This window comes from Melospiza melodia, chromosome 1 (assembly GCF_035770615.1).
Source record: "Melospiza melodia melodia isolate bMelMel2 chromosome 1, bMelMel2.pri, whole genome shotgun sequence".
NCBI lineage: Eukaryota > Metazoa > Chordata > Aves > Passeriformes > Passerellidae > Melospiza > Melospiza melodia.
In genome coordinates, this window is record NC_086194.1 from 84,498,156 (window position 1) to 84,518,115 (window position 19,960).

At 44.1% G+C, this 19,960-nt stretch overlaps 1 protein-coding gene across 1 annotated transcript in view; it reads left to right on the forward strand.

Annotated features, from left to right (window-relative positions):
- Positions 1 to 466: 466 nt before the first annotated feature.
- JARID2 (jumonji and AT-rich interaction domain containing 2) overlaps positions 467 to 19,960 on the forward strand; it is a 210,418-nt gene continuing 190,924 nt past the window's right edge. Inside the window, exon 1 of the mRNA XM_063160161.1 lies at positions 467 to 1,033. Coding sequence (XP_063016231.1) covers positions 989 to 1,033 — 45 coding nt within the window. The 5' untranslated portion in view covers positions 467 to 988. The remainder of the gene's footprint in view (positions 1,034 to 19,960) is intronic.

Here is a 19,960-nt window from a genome sequence, read left to right on the forward strand (position 1 = left end):
CTTAAATGCCGAAAGAAGGGAGGTGGGAAGAGGGGTGGGGGTTGGGAGAGGGAAGCGCATGACGCTTGACCCGCATGGAGTGTTCAGCGAGGCCTGTTGCATGCGCTGAGCGCGGCGAGGGGCCGGGCAGTGCGGCTGTCGCCCCGGTTGGGAATTAAGGGCGAGCCCTAGGCGGTGTATGCATGTGTGTGTGTGTGCCGTGTGTCCGTGTGTGTATATATATACACACGCATACATACATACATACATTATATATATATATATATACACACACACACAGACACACACGCGCGCGCGCACACGCACGCACGCAGACATATATATTAACAACAGAGGAGGGGAGGGAGGGAAAAAAAAAAAAAAAAGAGCCAGGTCCATTTAAAGTTGCTGGCGGAGAGCTGTTCTCATTGGTTAGGGGGGGAGCTGGAGGAGCGGAGACACACACGGTGCGTGCAGCCCTCGCTGCCGCCGCCGCCGCCGCTGCTGCCGCCGGAGCCGCCGCCGCCGCTGCTGGAGTTGTCCCTGCCGCTTTCCCTGCTGCAGCGGCACAAACGTGACTTCCAACGTCCCGATTATTTATCTTCTCCTCCCGGCCCCTTTCCTCCTCCAAGATGTAACTACAGCTCTGACACTAAGGACCTGCAGATCGCTTAGGCGGCTTGAAAAAGAGAAAAGGGGATATCAAGGGCGTCGTTTTTTGTGTTTAGGGGGAAATTTTCCATTATAATGCTTCACTAAAGTGATTTTTTTTTTTTGTTTCCTTCGTATTCGTCTTTTTTTTTTTTTTTTTCTTCCGTCCCCCATTTCTCGGATTTATTGCTAGGAGAATCACATTGTGAGGAAAGAAAGTCGGATTACAAGATACCACTACAAACAACCCCCTCCCCCCTGGATTTTTTCGGTATTTTTTAAAATTTTTTTTTTAATTGTCTCGGCTTTAATTCATGAAGCAATTGTCCCCTTTTGCAATCAGAATTTGGATACCAGAATGAGCAAAGAAAGACCCAAGAGGAATATAATTCAAAAGAAATACGTAAGTGGTCATAACATACATCGTTTGACTCTCAGTTTTAGGAAATGGCAGTGAATGTCAAGTTTATAGCCAATCTTGCAGCTCTAAGGCTTTGGGAACAAATGTGATGCTGAATTTGATTTTTCTGTGGTGTGGTGGGGGAGTTTCAGAGGCCCCTTTTAACAGGGAAGCCTGCTATCCAGTTCGGTTATAAAACCAGATTTGTGTAGCGATTCCTCCAGTGAATAAATGTATTGACCTCAAATGACACAATCATAATCTAGTTTTAGATGAAACGCGAGGAGCTCGGGGGGCTGCCCCGATGTGTCACCGAACTGCATTTTCAAGCGGTTTTCTTAATTCTGTGCTTTTGCATGCTAAAATAGGTTTGTTGTTGTTTTTTGGGGTTGGTGTTTTATTTTTGGGGGTTGTTTTTTTTTTTTCTTTTTTTTTTCTTTATTATGTACGTGTGTCTGTCCCCGTCTGGTGAAGCGGCGGCGGTGGTTGTTGGAAGCCCTTTAAGTTGAAGCCGAGTGTCTGGTTATGGCGAGCTGGTTTCTCGCAGTACCACATCCCCTTCTCCTGTGAGCGATCCTCGGCTGCTCTGCCTTGCGATAGACACCGGAGCAGCCGGGGATCGCCTTACGGGCAGCGCGTTCCTCGGGATTGACTGGAATAATGAGGAAAATGGCTCGGTGCTGTTTTAAAAATAATTCATTATGATGGCTCGAAAATTTTGGGCTAATCCAGCGCAGCCTGGGCTGTATTTCTGCCTCTCTTTATTCAGCCGCTTAACCAATCCCTCGTAATTGTCTAATCCTTTAAACATATAAATGTGGATGGGTAGTTGGATTTTTGTTCGTGCTCCAGTTACGTTTTGATTGGCACAGGACAGTTTTTCCTTACGTTTGGAAAAGCGGAGGGGATTATCCATATATGCAGTAGAGCGAAGAATGATTTTTATCTCCATGTTAAAAAAAAAAAATAACAAATTTTGGGGGGCGGATATGGGGGGAAATACATAGAAATCCTCGCTTTTGGGCGTGTTTGATGCGGGGCTTTAAAAGTTGTAGTTTATATCGCGTCTTGTCGCCTGCGCCGATTTCTTTCAGCGGAGGGGTGTCCCTTGGCAGGGAGGGTGACCTTCGGGACACTTTGCCTCGGTATTCTATAGATTTGGTAAAAACTGCAGTTGACTCCAGCTGACTGCCGCTATCGATTGCCCGCCCCGCTGCATCGCTGCCCGGGGGAGGCGGTGGAACGATGTGTCTGTGCTTTTGGGGATGAAGGGGAGGGGGGGGCCTGCGCGCTATGTCGAAGCTGCCCCCCTCCTCCTTTCCAGGCCCCCCCGCACCCCCCTAAATTTCTGAATTAAAATACATCCGCATTGCAGAGGAGAGGGGAGCCCGGGGCCGGCGAGTTTAAAGTATGGCATCGAAACGGGAACGGCGGGTGGAAAGTCTGGCGAAACACGCGAGGCGTCCACGTTTCCCAGGCAGGCAGACAAAAGCGGGGCGGGGGGGAAGGAAACCGCGGTGTTATTAATTAAAGGGGGAGGGGGGGGCAAAAGGAAGAGGGGGAGAGATCGCCCCAAAGCCCGGCTCCCCCCGGGCTCCCAGGGGCGAACAATGCGGCGCCGCTCCCGCACCGCCGGGCAGGGGCCGAGAGCGCGGCTCCCGGGGGAGGAGAGACGAGGGCGGACAATGTGCAGGGGTGCTCGCTCTCCCGCTCACAACTTCGCGGCGGCGCTTTTATTTAACCCTTCTCGCCCTTCTCCTCTTTCCCCCCCCAGCCCCTCCCCATTTTCGTTTTTTTGCAGGGGGCGGCGGTGCCGGCGGGGCGCGCTGGCGGCGGCGGCAGCAGCAACAGGTTGCCGGGGCTGTGACGGAGCCCGCGGGCCGCCGGCCACGCCGCCGCCCGGCCAGGTTCGCCCCGCTCCCGTGACGTCACAAAGGGACGGGCCTGCGCGCCGCGGAACCTTCGGCGCCCCCCCAGCACGCGCCCCCCCGCCCCTCCGTGACGTCAGCGGCGAGGCGGGGCGGGGGCGGGAGGAGCCCCCGGGGCAGCGCTCGGCGGCGCCGCGGGGGAGGGAGGGAGGGAGGGCGGCAGGCACGGAGCGAGGGGGCGGCCCGGGCCAGGTGAGCAGGTGCGGGGCCGCCCTGCCGCCGCCTTCGGGCTGGGAGGAGAGCGCCCGTCACGTCGCCCTGTGGCGACACGCGTGGTGGCACGTCTCCTGCCCGTGACCTTCGGGCGCTACGGCAGCCCGGCGGAGCGCGCCGCCGCCTCTTCCTCCTCCTCGCCGGTGCCAGCACAAGCTTCGCCTGCACCTGGAACAATGGTGCCGGTGTCGGGCTCTGCTGCCCACCCCGGTCCCTGGTGCCCCTAGGCCGCAGGTGATGCTCCGCCAGAGGAGCGAGGGCACAGCCGCCGCACGGGCACCAAGTGTGGTACTTCATGGCCCCGCTCCTCTCGTGTCACTGCCAGTTGTCACACAGTCGTGGAATCCCAGAACGGTTTGGGCTGGAAGGGGACCTTGGAGATCACCTAGTTCCACCCCCCCTGCCGTGGGCAGGGACACTCTCCGCTAGATCAGGTTGCTCAGCGCCCCATCCAGCCTCGGCTGAGACTGGCCTTGTGTCAGGAGCGGAGCCTGTTCAGGCTGCTGCTGCTGTTTTCTTTTCAGCATTTGCGAAATGAATTCTGAATACAAGAAGGTAGTGAGAACAATGGAGGAAAGCCTCCGTGTTGTGGGCTGCCCTCGCAGGGCTCCGCTCCCTGCTCCTTAAGTGCTTGCAATTGAAAGTTCCCTTAAACTTAGAGAGCATTACCTTTTGTGATTGGCAAACCAGGAATGAGGAAATCCGTGTATGCATCTTGTTTTCCCGTGGTTTAAAAACGCTATCACTTAATTTTTAAGAGATCCATGGCTGACTCATACAACTCTTTCTTCTCACTTTACCCTCCTCCTTCTCAAACATCTTTACATATCAAATATTGCCTTTTGGCTCCAGCCTCACAAAGCTGACAGCTTTGTAAAGCATCCACTGAGAAGCCAGACTGTGTTCAGTATGCGTTTGGAATTAATAGTTCTTGATTCAAAAGCTTTGATGTCTTGAACATAATTTCACAGGTGCATTTTTCTGTCCGTTTTTGTGATGCTTGAATAGCAAATCTTCTGTTCTTGCTAGCCTAGGTCTCAGAGTATCAGACCTGGATTACCGCCTTAAAATACCTGCACAGTTCTGCCACGGTAGCAGATGGTGAAGTATAATTAAGGAGTAATGTCACTACTGTCACCTCGTGTGATTTGTTTCCTTGTCCTTGCAGAAGTAAAAGTGCTGTAGTCTGCCATGAGGTGACACGCTTCGCCTACGGATGGCCTGGTAAGCCCCTCAGACAGAGGGCCAGCGAGGCCTGGCCAGGATTAGCGTGCTGCAGACATCTGAGAGCTCTGGTGCCTGCTGCAGCCTTTGAAACAATACTCTTTATTTGGGTGTGCTTGATGTGGGCTCAGGGAGTTTTGGGGGGGATGGTAACTCTGCAGCACCACCCCCTTCTTCTGCATCGGGGCATTTGTGCAGGAGCCTGACCCTGGGCACTCCAGGGCTTCAGCTGGAGCTGCCTGTCCTGCTGCTTTTCCTGTGAGCCGTTGCCATTTCTCTTCCCCATCCCCACAATTGATGACAGGCTCGAAGTTTGACCACGTCCTACAAGAAGTAATGTAAAGAGAGTGTTAGCAGCAGAGATAGTATTCAGTGTAAGCTGCATCTTCATTCACATCACCTTTGGGGGCTTTTTTCTGCTGGGTCTCTTTCACACTTGCTGTAACAATTCCAGCAGCATAGCTGCTCAAGTCTTTCTTTTCCTGTGTGAAAAACTTAAAGATGCTAGCTGCACTCGAGAGCTACTTTTGGGTTCCTCTTAACCTCCTTCTGGTCTCTTGAGACTACATCATTATGTTGTAAGTGGCTATAGGATAGTACATAAGTAGAAACTAATAATTAAATTACTTTTTTTCTTTAAATGAATATTTTGCTATCAACAGATGATTTGCCCAGAGATACTAATGGACTCCTGCTCACTCTGATGGTCTGCAAGCCAGGAGCAGTAAGATGCTGCCCAGAGTGAATTAGAGTGAATCAAGGCCCCTGTGAAGAGTTTCTAATGTTCATTAAGCACTTTCACCTTCCCTTGTGAGGCCTACAAAGCCAGTATTAAAAACATATTACCCCCTCCTTTTCTGTAGTAATAGCTAATGTTATGCATATGCTAAAATGTGGTATAAACGTCAGCTGATTCTGTAAGGCAGTAGCATTCCCTCAATTTTATTGTTTGATGAAAAAGAAATAAGTCTAAATTACTTGCCTGAAGCTACATGCTGTAACAGCGGCAGAGTTGGAACTAATCTGTATTTCTGCTGCCTTCTCCAATATTCTATCCTGTAGCTTACAGGCTGTTGCTACAAGGCATGGCATCTGCATTATAAGAGACTACTTTATGTAGTTCCAACTTTCTTCAAAAATTTTCCCCATCCTAGTTATGGTCTGGACTGTTAGATTAATGTTATATTCTTAACATAATAAAAAAGCATTTCAGTATGGATGCTTCTATTTTTTTAATAGATGATCATACCCTGCAGCTGATAGAGACCAGTTGATACTGTGATGACTCAGCTGTGGGAGTATTACATAAAGTAGGTCACCTTTTAAATCTTATAGTCTGAAACTCAAGAGAATCCACGTTAAAATTTATGTTTTGTTTATACACTTTACTGTTATTTCCTGGCTTGAACGTAAGTGAAAGCTCTTGAGGAGGTTGAACATGTTTTTGGGGGTTGATTTGGGGTTTGCTTTTGCCCATTTTTTTTGTATAGTGACTGAATTCAATCAGCTTGACGGAGGGGAAAGACCAGCTGCTTTCATTTCTAAAGTTTCCAGTTTGCAGCAGTCAAGTGAAAGGAAGGCTTTAAAGGCAATTTTAAAGTAGGGAAAGGAAAAGCAGAGACACGTTTATTATTTTTTATTACAAGCACCCAGCTTTTGTGTGATCTAGCAGATGTGGAATTTGCAGAGGAATACTCAATTCTTCAAAATCCGAATTTGCATTTAAAACACTGGTTTCTCCCCCTTAGTCCTTTGCATGGCTTGCTTCCCAACTATAAATGTAAACCAAGTGTAAATGATGCATTGTTTGCCTTAGTGGGCAGACAGTCTGAAAACAATAGTGCTGATGGATTTGACTGCCTCTGTGTAAGATTAACGGGACATTAAAATTCAAGTCTGTTAATGCAAATTTCAGTGTTGCCAAACCTGAACTTCCCTTAAGTGTTTCCTGGTGCTGATGGCCCTAAATGTCCGTACCTCACAGGCCAAAACTTCAGCTTGACAGGTTTTAACCTGTTGTTAGGACCTTAGAGAAAAGGGTAAAATGTACCTGGAGTTTAATGTCCAAATGAATGATGGGGCATGGTACACATAGACTTTTTGTACTTAACCACCATTTTTTATTTAAAGCATTTTTAAGTGGTAGGAACCCACCAGGAAACTTAAAATCTGCAAACCGCTTGTCAAATTCAGGTCTAGTATGTGAGGATTACTTGGCACTGAAATTCAGATACAGGAAAGAATATGATTGTCAAAATCTTATTTGGTGTTCTCTTAGATCTTTGATGAGTTGGTTGTTTTGCTGGCTTATTATTTCTGGGAATATTGGATGCAATCCTTCTTGGTTTGTAACAGGCAGGTTTTATTTGGGAGCTCTTGGTTTTCATTCGGAGGGGTGAGTTTATTTCAGTCAGTTGCAGAAACGTTTCCTCAATGAAGCAGTAGGTAGAAGGTTTAAAACCATTTGCTGTTTCACTTGCTCGGGTTTCACACTTTCCCTTGTGTAATGACATCTTGTTCTGAAGTTGTTCCTTCAGTAATCTGACAGAGGCCTGGTATTTCCAGTGTGGGCTGTGGGAAAGGAATAAACCCTTTAATTATAGCAGTGAGGTCTTGTTTGAAAATATGCTAGCTCTCCTCCCCTCTGCGTGTCCTGTCTTTTTGTCTGACTCTTTCCTACGCAGAAAAGGGATCTGAAGCTGCAGAATGCTGCTGTTGAAGTTGCTCTGCAAGGGTGGCCATGATGAGTGGCAAAGCTCAGCAGTGCCTGTGACCACAGCCATGCCAAACACCCCGTCTGCAGGCGTGGGATCACAGCTCCTTGGTCTGTGAGCAGACGGATGCTGGGAGTGCTCCCCATCTGCTCCCGTGCCAAGTTTATTGGCTTAATTTATGCTCCTGCAGGAAGCCATTCCCAGTGACCAGCCTGGCTGAGCACAGAAGCAGGGAAAGAGGCACAGGTGGAAATCATCATTTCACTGGTACACATCGGGAAGATGTGAAGCTGCTTCAGCATTCTGCAGGAAATGTCTCATCCTGGACTGATGCGTCACAAATGATATCCCTATTTTTATCTGAGGGACAAAATCCTCCTTTTATTGGGCTTTAATGGGATTGTGTGATTAAAAATCCACTGAAAACAATGTGAGAAAGCTAAACGGCAGTCTCTGTATGCTTTCTGCATCTAGGTCAGGCCTTTGGAGCTGGAGTAGTTTCTGGTCAGGTTCAGTTTAGTGCCTGTAGAACTGCTACAGTTGGAATTGGACATTTTGACACTGCTAAAATCAGTTCAGCAGAAATGTGATGAGGTCCCCAGAAGACTTCATAATTGCATCACTTGAGGGGCATGATTTAATCCTTTCTAAATGTCTCTCCTCTGTAATCTGCTTCGTCTTTTCTGCATGGCTTCTTGCCATCTTTTCTGCCAGGTTCTTGCCTTGATTTGCTCTGCAAAAAAGGCAGCCTTGGATCTGTGACTGAGAAGAAATGCAAATAATAGGAAGTTGAGAAACTGCGGCCCGCTGCTGTAGTCCAGGAGGGTTTGTGGTATTTGAGTCCCTGGTGCTCTGCTTTCAGTTCTTGCAGCTTGCCTTTCTGGTCTGACATCTTTTGGATGACGTGATAGTTGCAGGAGATTAGCGTATTTTGGCACACGCATGCTATGATGACTGGCTAACGATATTTACAGCGTTCAAAAATAAACCATGGGAGCTCATTCTGACATAATCTACTAATCTTAGTTTTGCACTTTGATACTGTGTTGTCTGAGCCAAGTTAGGATAACTATATATTGCAAGCAATTCATTTTTAGCTTTGCTTGCAGATGAGTGTTGAGGCAGTGCATGCTTTTCAATTAAAAATGATGGGAGTGAATTTGGAGAAATTATCAGCTCTTTCAACTATGTGCTTATTTTGTGCCTATTTTTGAAACAGTCTTATGTGAGTGGGTAGAGATACATGCTCCACGATATTTCTGGATATGTTGTGTACTGGCATTTTGATGAGGTTATTTTTTTCCTTCACTGCCCACAAGAATGGGATGGTCTTCTGTGCACTTTCCCACATTTGTATGTTATGGGAAGAACTTTCATTTCTCTTTGAGGATTGTACTTCATTATTTTTCTGGATAACAAAAAAAAAAAATCTATTACTGCCTTGGGTAAACTTTAGTCTTGTGCTAGGCATCTTGCTAGTTATGCTGCATTTGGGGGAGTCCAGGCAAGAGAGTAAGCTTTTGAGGCTCCCAGGTGGCAGAAATTCACTTTGCCCTGGACCTTGACAACTGCATTTAAACAGCTAAATAATAATTTTCTAGCCACATTTTTGAATGGCCTGCATGTTTAAGAATTGCAGTGAGGAACTTCGCGATGTAAAGCCTGTGAATCAAGTCAATGGCAATGTACAAATATTTTTTCAGGGTGCTACTATTGAAATGGACAGAAACCATGATTCTTGGACAGGAGTCTGTTTAGTCTCTCAGTCTTTAAGATGCTTATCATATTTTTATTAGCTGTTATATTTAGCATATAGTTTCCTGTTTTGGTCTTAAACTGGGAGTCTTTATGTTCACAAAGTTCATTGCAATTAGATTTTTAAGATGCTGCAGGCCACCACCTTATGTTTATAGCTTTTTTTTCTTTTTGTAAGGTACCCATTAGACAGACTGAGGGTGACTTAGCGAAGGGATATGTTTCCTTCTTTCTCACCTTTTTTATTTTATGGGTACTACTTTCAGCCGCTTTGTCCTACAGTTCTTTTTGGTACATGAAAGTTGTAAGCCAGATTTCTCAGCTGCAGCATGCATGTTAAAGCCCCCAAAACACAAATTTGCAACCCTGCACATGTGTCAGATGAATTAGCTTCTTAACTCAACTTGAGCTGAAAAAACCCCAAAAATCCAACCTACTTTTGTTTTGATTTGAGCCCTAGAAAACTAGATTCAGACTTTTGAGTTCATAAAACTCAAAGTCAGTTAAAAAGAAGGCTTTTTGTTACTGTTTTTTAAGGTGACTGGTAACTAAACTGGTGTTGTACGAGGTTCCTTTTTTGGTGGTGTTTCAGGTGACCAGCCTTCATTTGAATCTATTTCACATATGGATGACCTAGATGGAATGGACACCTGAGATGGGGTTTTCTCATTGATAATCACTTTTTTACCCCCTCCTAAAGTGTTGTGATGATGATGATAATTCTCATGGCCTGTTGCCACCTTGCAGGCTGGTAAAAGCTTTTCAAACTTAAGATTAAGGCTCCAGCAGCAGAAAGACTGCCTTCTTACAGTCTTGTTTGGGTATAGTAGAGCTTTTAATAAATTATTAGAAGAAGTGCTACTCCAACTAACTTCTGCTTTATATCTGCAACTGAAAGGGACGTTCTCTGGTCTCAGAAAGCCAGTGTTAATTCTTTTGTTGTAGTTATTCAGCTTATAATGGAGACATAGTAATATAGTTTTGTAAGACAGCCAACTTAATGTAACTTAAAAGCTGGGCTTAGGGCATGTTATAGTAACTATAACTTTTGAATTATTTATAATTTGGAAGAAATAATGATTATCCTAATGCCAAATAATTTTGAAGCAGCTTTTTTTTTTTTTTTTTTTCAATCTGTAATGCTGTGAACCAGTAAAAACAACAAAATCAGAAGTAGCTGTCAAGAGAAGCTGTCCTGTCATGTTCTACTCTCTTTTTCCTAATCTGTGTTTGAATGCCCTGTGTATGGCTTAAGCTTTTTGCCTTCAGTAACAGGGTTATGAATGTGGAGACCAGTGAGGTGCCTAGTGCTGTGATTCTGTGATTGCTCTAAGCCTGCACTGCACTGGAGGAAGTGGTTCAGCCTTCCCTCTGGCTGCTTCTTCCCCTTCTCTTCTGCAGGCTGATATGTGCCAGCGGATCACTCCCACCTCAGACTGGGGACTTTGCAGGTAAAAACTGAACTGACAAAATGTGGCTCATTTTTAATGTGGAGTCATTTAATATTGCAGTTTGTGATTTAGCTAGAAAGAAAAATTCTTGGTCTTGGGAAAGTGTTACAGGGACACCCAGTGAAGTGGCAAGGGAGGGGTAGGATTGCGTCTGTTAGCAATAGAGTGAGTTTAAATGGGCTGTGAAATTATGACTAAATAGGAGTCAAGATACATGTTTTATTTCATAGCAAGCAAAATTAGCTGTCCTTGTCTGTTTTAAGAGTTGTTCAGATTTAGATTTTGCTGTACTGCCTTACTGCTGGAAGCATGGTGAATATTAAACAGCGTTGAAATTAAGTTAGACCTCACAGGTGAAAATGGAGCTAAAGGTGTTTGTGCCCGTGGTGATGGCAGTGCCATAATCATTTCCAAAGTGCTAAAATCAGTTCTAATAGAATTAAAAATGTTCTACTGTTACATGTTACGCTTGCTTAGGTAGGATTTGAACAATTTTGTCCTTCAACGAGAGAAATAGAAAGAGGAAGAAAAGAAAATTAAGATACTGTGCTGCTGGAGGCTAAGTTCCACTGCTGAATGTGGTAGAAGAACTGCTGCTCTTTTCTAGTTCAGCAGCCACACACACCCATCCCATATGCAAGAGCTTCACTGTGGAATTGAAGCCAGTGTACTGTTCTATTTTCTACATCTTAGGATAAGAACCTGCTTACATAAGGGAATTCATCCAGAAATTTCCCATGGCTTTATTTGTTTTATTTTGTACCACTCATTATTAAGTTCAGATAGCTTCTCATGTTAAAACTACTCATGTCTATTGAATGTGCACATGAACTGAAGTGCTGATGTATTTTTGCCCTGGGTTCCCAAGTAGTGTGAGAAGGCCAAATCATGTCAAATCAAAAAGCTACAAAAACCAAGGCTTCCTTTAATTATAGGAGCAGCAGGATGTGGCATCACATGCTTTTTTCTCACCACTGAAGCCAGCAGTGGTGATCCTGTGAATCATTCCTTCATGGTACGGTGTTTTGGCCATATCAATACAGCCAAAGAGCTGCATGTGAAATAGGGTCACTGAAATTATGAGACTTAAAGAGTAGTTATGCCTAGGCTCTTTTTTCTTCCACCTTCTCATCTTTAAACGGTCTGGTTTCAGTGCAAGCCTGCAGGACTTTTTAGTGGCACAGTTAAGGGAGCAGCAAGGCACAAGGACCTCTTTGGCTTTGCTGTGGATTACAAAGACGTGGAATTGGCACCCTCAGTTTGGATCCAGCAAGGCACTGAAGCACGTGCCAGTCTCAAATGTATGAATACTCTTGCTGACGTCAATTGAAGTACTTGGAGCTTATGAGTTAAGCACATGCCCAAGTGCTTTTCAGGGCTTGAGATTTTGCTGTTCCTGTGTAAGAGTGTGTGCAAGTATTTTCAGGCAGGAATGTTAGCTTTCTACAAGGGTGATAGCCATTTACTGGTTTTAATAGCTTTACTAAATGTAATACTGCCTGTTTTGGTTTTTTTCCCTGAAATGTTTCAGGTGTTTTTTTTTTTCTTTTTCAGCCTCTTAATGTTTTATTTAAAGGTAATAACTGTTATTTTTCTTTACTTACTTTTCATTATAGTGTGCTTGTGTGCATAGTGCTGGCATTTTTACATTTCACTCTCCCCTGTGTTCTTGTCTTCCACTGCTGTGCTTTTCTCTCTCATTTCTGTGTATTTCTGACTAAGATCCTCTATCCACTTTGTCCTTGTCTAGGAAAATCAGCTCTTACAAAGCTCCTGCCATCTCTTTGCAAGAAAGCCAAATGGACTATTGGTGCAGTATTATTTTCTTTTCCTGGAGGCTGGACAGGGAGATGAGGCAAGGTTCATGCAGCTCATTTGGGAGGCCAGCTCCATAGGAAACACTTTGGAAGGGGAGGGATTGTACAGTTGAAGCCTGTGTGCAGAATTTGAGTGTTGTTTATAGAAATACTGGCTGTGTGTTTGTTTTGCAAGGCTCAGCAAACTGTTAGTGCACAAATACTGTGGAGGAAAATAGAATGTGGCCCCGCTCATTCCTTTTTACAGTCCTTTTATGAACTTTTGGGAAATCAAATCCTGCTGATGTGAGCATTCAGGGAAAGCTAATTTCGTATTTCGTGTACATTAAAGGCTTTTATTTATAAGGCGTTAACATTCATGCTCTTTCAGTCAAGAGCAGCATTTTGTGACACAACTGACCAATCATAACAGCCACTGCATGGCTTCCATTATTGAAAGGGGGTCTACAATCTTCATTTGAGTATGATCTTCCAAATTAACTAATGATGGTCAGATTTCTTGCAGCCTGGTGACAGACCAGGTATAATGATTTCTGGACCCTGTTGCTTTGGAGAGCAGGAATATGATTTTTACCAGAAATATGCTATGAAAAATAGAATCTCCTAAAGTCTTCTGGGTAATATAATTTCTTGATCCCATACTTAGTATTTAATTATCATACTACTTGAGCTGGCTCCAGTGAAAGCTGTTATCTATAGTGCAAAAGATGGAAATGTGTTTATCATGTAAGTAATTATGTGTGTACTTGTTGATTCCTTTTCCTTTCTTGGTGTAATTTTTACACCTTGCAGTTACTCTTGCAGTCAGGGATGCAGTGAGATTAATTCCCTGTAGACATTTTGGAAATTACTGGGTCTCTAATTTGGATGGAGGAAAGTGAACTATTATTTCCTTTTCTTTATGCTAGCTTTGCTCAGATTGTGCCAGTGGTGAGCCTGTCATTTTTCCCCCTGCAGACTGCCCATCTCCTAAGGCCTTATAACCACTGCTGTCCTCATGCCTGATGACTCAGGCCATTCCTGCTAGGCTCTGCCTCCTGGTCCAGATGGGACCAGAAGCTGCATTCCTGCACGCTGCCTGTCTGTGTGTGTCCTGCTTTCCTCTCTGCAGTAGCATCAACTTGACCACAGGGATTGCTTAGCAAAGTGGTCAGAGATGTGTATTGCTTTTTGGAACATTTTTTTCAGGATATGCCTTTATCTCTTACTTTTTTTTCCTCTCCTTTTCGTGTCCCTGTTCACCTTGCAGAACCACAAGTAGATGGTACTGACTGCCTGAAGGAACTTGCTTGTTATCAGCAATCTCAGAATCTGTCTGCTTCACTTGAGGCCATTTCAGAGGTGCTTCAAATCTCTGTCAGCTTATTGCTAGCACTCCACAAGCATGACTGCAGCTTCATCTCAGGCTTTCTGGGGAGCAGGAGTATATTCAGCTCTGGAGAGCTAACCTGCCCTCCAGCACAGTTTGTGAAACCAAGGTTAGTTAGCATAATGTCAGAAAAATGGCCAGGATATTTATCCATGGTTGGAGTCCTGCTCATGTGGAGGATGGCTTGCCCTGAGTTTCTGGTCCTGAGCTCCTACCACTGTCCCTGTCTTTAGCCATCATGGTGGTATTTTTGCTGCTTTTACTTGTGTGTTCTCCCACAGCATGGTATTGTGGTCATGTCTTCAGAAGGTCAACTACAGCTTGTCTCATGGACATGATAGCATAGGAGGGAAATGCTTCTCCATCTTTTACAATGGAAAAATAAATATGAGCACACTATGCTGTTGCCTTTGGAATAGGACTTTGAAGGTGTCTGTTCAGTCATGCTTTTGAAGGTGTTCTGAAATTACTCCCAACCATCCTCTATAGGTGTTTTATCACCATTCTTCTGTTCTCATGGAGCAGTAAATTGCATCTTGGCTGAAACATTATCCTTTCTTCTTAAAAGACTTCATGGTGCTGTACTGCTTCTTCCTTAATTTCATCCTCTCCAAATGTCCAAGTATTTTTTCCCAGTAAGAGAAGACCCAGTATTTTAATCAGGAACCCAAGTGCTATAGAGCTGAAGGGGTTAGATCATAAAAGCAAGGATCTGCAGGTAATCTGGGGGATTCAGTAGTTTAATTTCAACATATGTGAATAATGTTAAGCCTGTGCATAAACTAGTCTAGTTAAGGAGAACAAAATAATAGGTGATCTCTTGAGGCAATCCTTTGAAACAAGAAGTAATATCTTATAAATTTTTAAGTACATAGGAAGGAAGATTGAATAGCTGTCATTATTTGAGACAAAGACTGTAAGAACAATGCTAATACTGGCTGACTGATCTACCATTCAGCTTAGAAAGTAGGACAACATCTAGTAAGGGAAATCTTGGTTATAGTGGACTTCTTATCAGGGCTCCTAATCCTGTCATAGATAAGAGAATATAAAACTGTCAAAAACAGGGTTTTAAATCTGCATCTCCTAGGTTGCTTTAACTTGCATGGCTGCCTTTATTTTTTTTTCTTTCCCCTTTTTGTAAATTGGTTTGGTTGTTTGTTCATGCAGGAAGTCCCTAGAGAGAAAACAAGAGAATTTCTCCAGTGAGGTGGCCTTTAGGTTCTTGCAAGTGTCTGTTCTCAGAGAACAGCTCTATCTCAAAACTTTGTCTTCATTTCATGTTTGGTTCATGCTACAGAATGAGAAAGTTCTCTGGAGCAAAGTGTAATGCTATATAGCCTCATTTCATACATTTTTCCAGTGCCTGGCATGTCTTAATGCCCATGGAAGTAAACTTGCACAGTTATCGTGTTGGCAGGGTTGGTAATCTCACAGCTCTTGTTGTAGAAGATTCATGTGTCTGGCTCTTCTGGACTAGATTGTAGAGCTGCTTTATTGTCACTTCTGAAAAGTGGTTCTGCCCACGTTTTCTCAATACAGCAAGTCTCCTTTTTATTGTCAGTTTTTGATTTTCTGGTGTGGAAGACCAATGCAAATATTACCAGGGTTTAATAACAGCCTACCTCTGGATGAGTATTACTGTTGTGATAAAAATGATAGGAGGTTGGTTGCTCATTGATTTGTGCTTTTTGGCCATTTTCCAGGATGAAACTAACTTCATTACGCAAGAGTTTCAGAACACTGCGGAGTTGTTCATTTATTTCCTTTGACTGTTATCGAGCTGACAGCTTGCCTTTGGAGGGTCATATGTTCAAAAGCTGCCAATTGGATCTTGCTTCATTTTAGCCAAATGTGGCACAATCTGAAGTGCATTTCATCCCTGATATCCCCCCTCCCCTTTTTTTTTAATGCCCTTAACTTTTTTACCTTTTAATCTCTCTTCCTTTTCCCTCAGTTCCTCCTGCTAAAAATAAAAATTATCTGGAACAGAGGCAATGCCACAAATAAAAGGAATTAGGTTTTTTGTTGCTGCTGCCTGTAATTTTGGTTTCTCTTAATAAGACTTTAGTTTCTCTGGTTAGACAGTTCTGCACTGTGGAGAAATGCATGCGTTTCAAAAATGGTAAATGGAAGGTATTTTTCATCTTGCTGTTTTTGCTAACCATTTTGCAACCTCTAAGTTGGCTGCTTATTTCCAAATTGTTCCCTGTGACTTTTTTTTTCCTCCTCCTGCTTCATCAGTGCTCTTTTCTCTCTGGGTACCTTTCCTCAGTAAGCCTGTATGAAGTTGGCACTGCACTATGCACTCAGCTGAGTAATCCTCTAGATGAAGGAGAAATGGGGAGGGAGACAAACCACGTGTAATATCTGCCTATGTGCTACTTGAAATCAGAACGTGTATTTCTGTTGTGGGACCCAGAGACATGGTTTCCTCACTGAGCAGTTGTGAGGCCAGGCGAAACATTTTTTCATGTCAGTAGGGTAATATCTTGAATTCTTCCAAGTGTTTCATACAACTTAGCTTTGTTTTTTAATGTCTCTATGTGTACCTGAAAAACAGATGCTTTTGTGGTTCAGTCTTAAAGAAATGTTCTTAATAACTAAGTAAGATAAGTTGAATTATCTATTTTACAAAGTAGGCAACTTTTATTTTGATTTTTCTGGCCTCTTAAATATACGGTGTTAGATGCAATGGAAGAATAGAGTTTCAATTTTGAACAAATGTATTCTGTCTGTGAAAAATTTTTCCGTTAATTACTTTAAAAAATTTTCCCAGAGTAATTCTTGACTCTTTTTTTCATTACATATTTATGTCCTTGTAAAGTGGAAAAATGCTACCTAAGTATTACTATGCAGTGTATTAAGCTGCTTGCTTTAGTCTGAAAGAAGCTCTTAAGATTTCTCCTAGAGGAAAGCAAGCATATGTCCATTTCCTCTAAGATTTTGTCTCAAATTCCTTCTCATTTCAAGGCTCGTAATTTTCAGTTATTTTAAATTCACACGTATGTTTATACATTTATTTTATAAAAGTTTGTAGTGTATTTTATACTTTAATGTGGATTATTTCTTAATTTTGCCTTGTTTCCTGCCTAAGTAGTATTCTGTAATTACCTGATTCACTCTGGTTGTGGGTGAATGAAACTATGAAATTTGTTGTCAATTAGCAATCAATGTGGTATCCATATTTTTAAATGTTATAAATTGCCTATTAAAGCTAATTTTCCAGGGCATCTCTATCTCCATTCTTAATGTAATGCAGAATATTTTACAATAATGCCTAGGTTAACAATGATAGTCTTGCTGTATTGTGCAAAAAAGGCTTCTGTGCAGACCCAGCTGGGTTTCAGGCTTAATTCATTGCTCTATGGTGGGATCACCACAGCTGCTGTGGGGCCTTTACAAATGCAAAAAAGCTGTCAGTGTTTGTTTCATCAGATGCATAAATGATGAGGCCAAGTTGAGGAATCCATTCCAGCGCGCGCGGTGTGCATGCTGGAGGCATTATTGTTTATAGAATTAGTGTCTTAATGCTTTAAAATACATGGTGCGTGTTTTACCTTAGAGCAAAATATTTTAGGAGTAAGATGGTTTAAGGATCCTCTGCAATTTAGTCCCCGCTTCTATCAGCGTTTGCCCTGACTTGTGTAAATGTGCGTCTGAATTACTGCACTGTACCTGCCTTGGTCACGAGTAATTCAGTTCTCCTGTCTTGTGCATCTTTTTTGCTAGTACTTTGATTCTCATAAGGAGTCACAATTAAATAACTGCACAGCTTTAATGCAGATTTTTGCCCCCCCTTTAGCTGTCAGCCACAGGAGTTGTGCTGTCTCCTATGGTCACCAGAAGTCAGAGTACTTCTTTTGGCTGTCAAGGCTTGAGCGAGGTTCCTTCCAGCCAATTAACAAGTAACGATGATTGGTTTCAGAGAGGGCTGCTTAAGAATGCAAAGCATGCCTCTGTGCTGGGGCCGAGCACACAGTTCCTCTACCAATTCTCCTTTCCTTTGCTTGCGGCTCCAGGAATGTAACATGAAGTAGGGCTTTTACTTACATGATGCGAGACTGGCTTTTGGGAGGCAAGGGTCATGGGGTTCGGGTCTCTAATTGTTTTTCTCTGGGAGCACTCATGTGATCTTTCAGTCTTTGTTGCAGTCTGTGGGCTGCGTGCGTGAGGTTTCATTAGGGCACGCCACCCTTCCCATATCATGTAACTCCAGCGATAATAGGCATTGCAGGAATTTTAACTAACGCACCGTTTAAGCCGTTGTCGCTATGATTTTATTAAATGTGCTTGCAGTGTGGAATTTTGCTAATGCTGTAGAGTGATCTGTTATGCAAATTGAATGTAAGAATGGGCTAGTGGGAATTTGTTGTCTGTATGTTGGAGACCTGTCTTGTGCATTTGGAAATGAAATGAGCTAAATAGTGTCGATGCTGACTGCAGCTGAAATGTTCATGCAGCCTTTGCTTTCTTGCTTGGGGTGTGATATTGTCACCCCAGAGGCCAAATTGGGTTTGTAGGGAGGGGTGGTGCTGAAAGCATGCTTGCTGCTGGTACGTGCTGGCCATGTATGGGTGAGCTGAACAACCTGAGTGCAGGATACCTTAGGCACAGTCATATACACTTAGATTATGAGATCTATTCTGGCTGGTCGACATGGCGAGTCAAAGGTGTGTTCTTGCTTAAGCTCTTGTGCCATAATGCAGGCAGATTCCTCTGCTGGAGCAAATGATGTTTAGTTCAGTGCATGACTGGTGGTATCCATGTTCCTTGGCTAAATTGTTGGCCTGCAGGTAAAGCAGCACTTCTCCAGGTGTGGCAAGGATACTCTTGAGTCCTGCCAGGTGAAGTGGGAAGGCAGGGAGTTCAGCTTCTTTTCTGGATTTGCTGCTTCGCTGAGGCACATGAGTTGCTGTAACCCCGGCAGACGTGAGAGAAAGTCACCTCCTCCCCGCGCTGCTCTCATGGCCTCTATTATCTCTCGGCTCAGGCTCAAAAGGCAACCAGCCTTCTCGTGCTGTTCCAGGGAGCAGGTTGTTTGCAGCTTTCCCTCTGTCAGCACTTTGTAGCTGGAAAAGCAGCAGCAGCCGAAAGAAATCCCTACCTGGCAGGCGGTGCCCTAGGTCCCTCCCTTCCCTGCTCCTCGTTTACAGTCGCCGTAAGCGCTGCCATTTATTTCCCTTGGCGTCTCTGTTTTGTTATTTGCTGCTGCCTGGGGGACCGGCAGTGGTGTGGGAGGGCTGGGCTGCAGCGGCAGCAGGTGCTTGGGCAGGACCTGGAGGAGCTGTGCCAGCCGTGCTGGCTCCGTCCCTATGGCCCATAGATCAAGGGAAGAAAGGCAGTGGGCTCTGACTGCAGCTCGAGTATCCTCAGCGCCTGAGTGCTTTCTCGCAGCGGTGGTGGAAATGCACTGCATGTTTTTTTAAGGAGGCTGTTTTAGGCAAAAGCAAAACTTGCAAAGGTCTGTCCTTTTTTTAATGTGTAGGCCCTTAGGCCTTGCTTGGCCTCACGGTGCAGTAGTTTGGCCGTGAAATGTGGACAGAAATACAGTGAACGCATCATGGGGCATTTATATTTGGTGTGGTGGATGGGCAGCTACTCTAATCCCCCAGCAGTGGAATCCTGCCTTTGTGAGAGCCTGGGAGTCCTCTCAGGCAGAAAAAGGTGTTGCAGCACCAGGGGGGGAGGTTTGTACCCATGATGTGGCTGCTCCTGTGCCCCATCCCTGCACCAAGCAGACAGGGATGTCACACAGGGATGTGAATTCTGTGCTGTGGGTGACCCTAGTGAGAGGCTAGATTGTGTCCTGCATGCTGCAAGTACTCTGTGAAGAGATGGGAGTCCTGCAAATTTGTGTCCTAAGGTCTTCCTCCCATTTCCCTCTGATTCTTTGGTGTTTTATAGGCCATGTGGCAGAAAGAAGGAAATTCTTATTAAATTCAAAAGGGGGAAGGAGCAGAAAGGAAATGTGACTTTTTTCCCTTTTCCCAGGGCAGGCTTGTTAGCGGCCTGCACTGCTTGTTCCAGGAGCAGTTGCTGCTGCATCCCTGTCCACCACAGCATCCTTGCTTCAGCTCTGAGTCCCATCTGACCTTTGAGTTCAAGCTAAGAGATAGAGCTGCTTCAATGGAATATTTTAAAAGTTAAAACAAATTATGTACAGTATAATACTTATTTTCTTTTTAAAATGTTTTTTAAAAACAAGCATTGTTGTAGAACCAGACTTTAGGAAAACGCAAATTTTGAGCCAAATCATCTTTGTGGTTTCCTGTTGCCCTTTGGGTTGCTGGTAACATGCCAGGTCATGTTGGCAAAGAAAACACTTTAGTAGTTACATAAAAACTTGGATATATTTAGCTGTCCTGAAAAATGCAGTAGTGATGTTTTAGGTGTAATAAGCATGTTTATTATTCTTATTAAGTTTGCTCCTCCTACTCTTATGTGTTAAGCCACTAA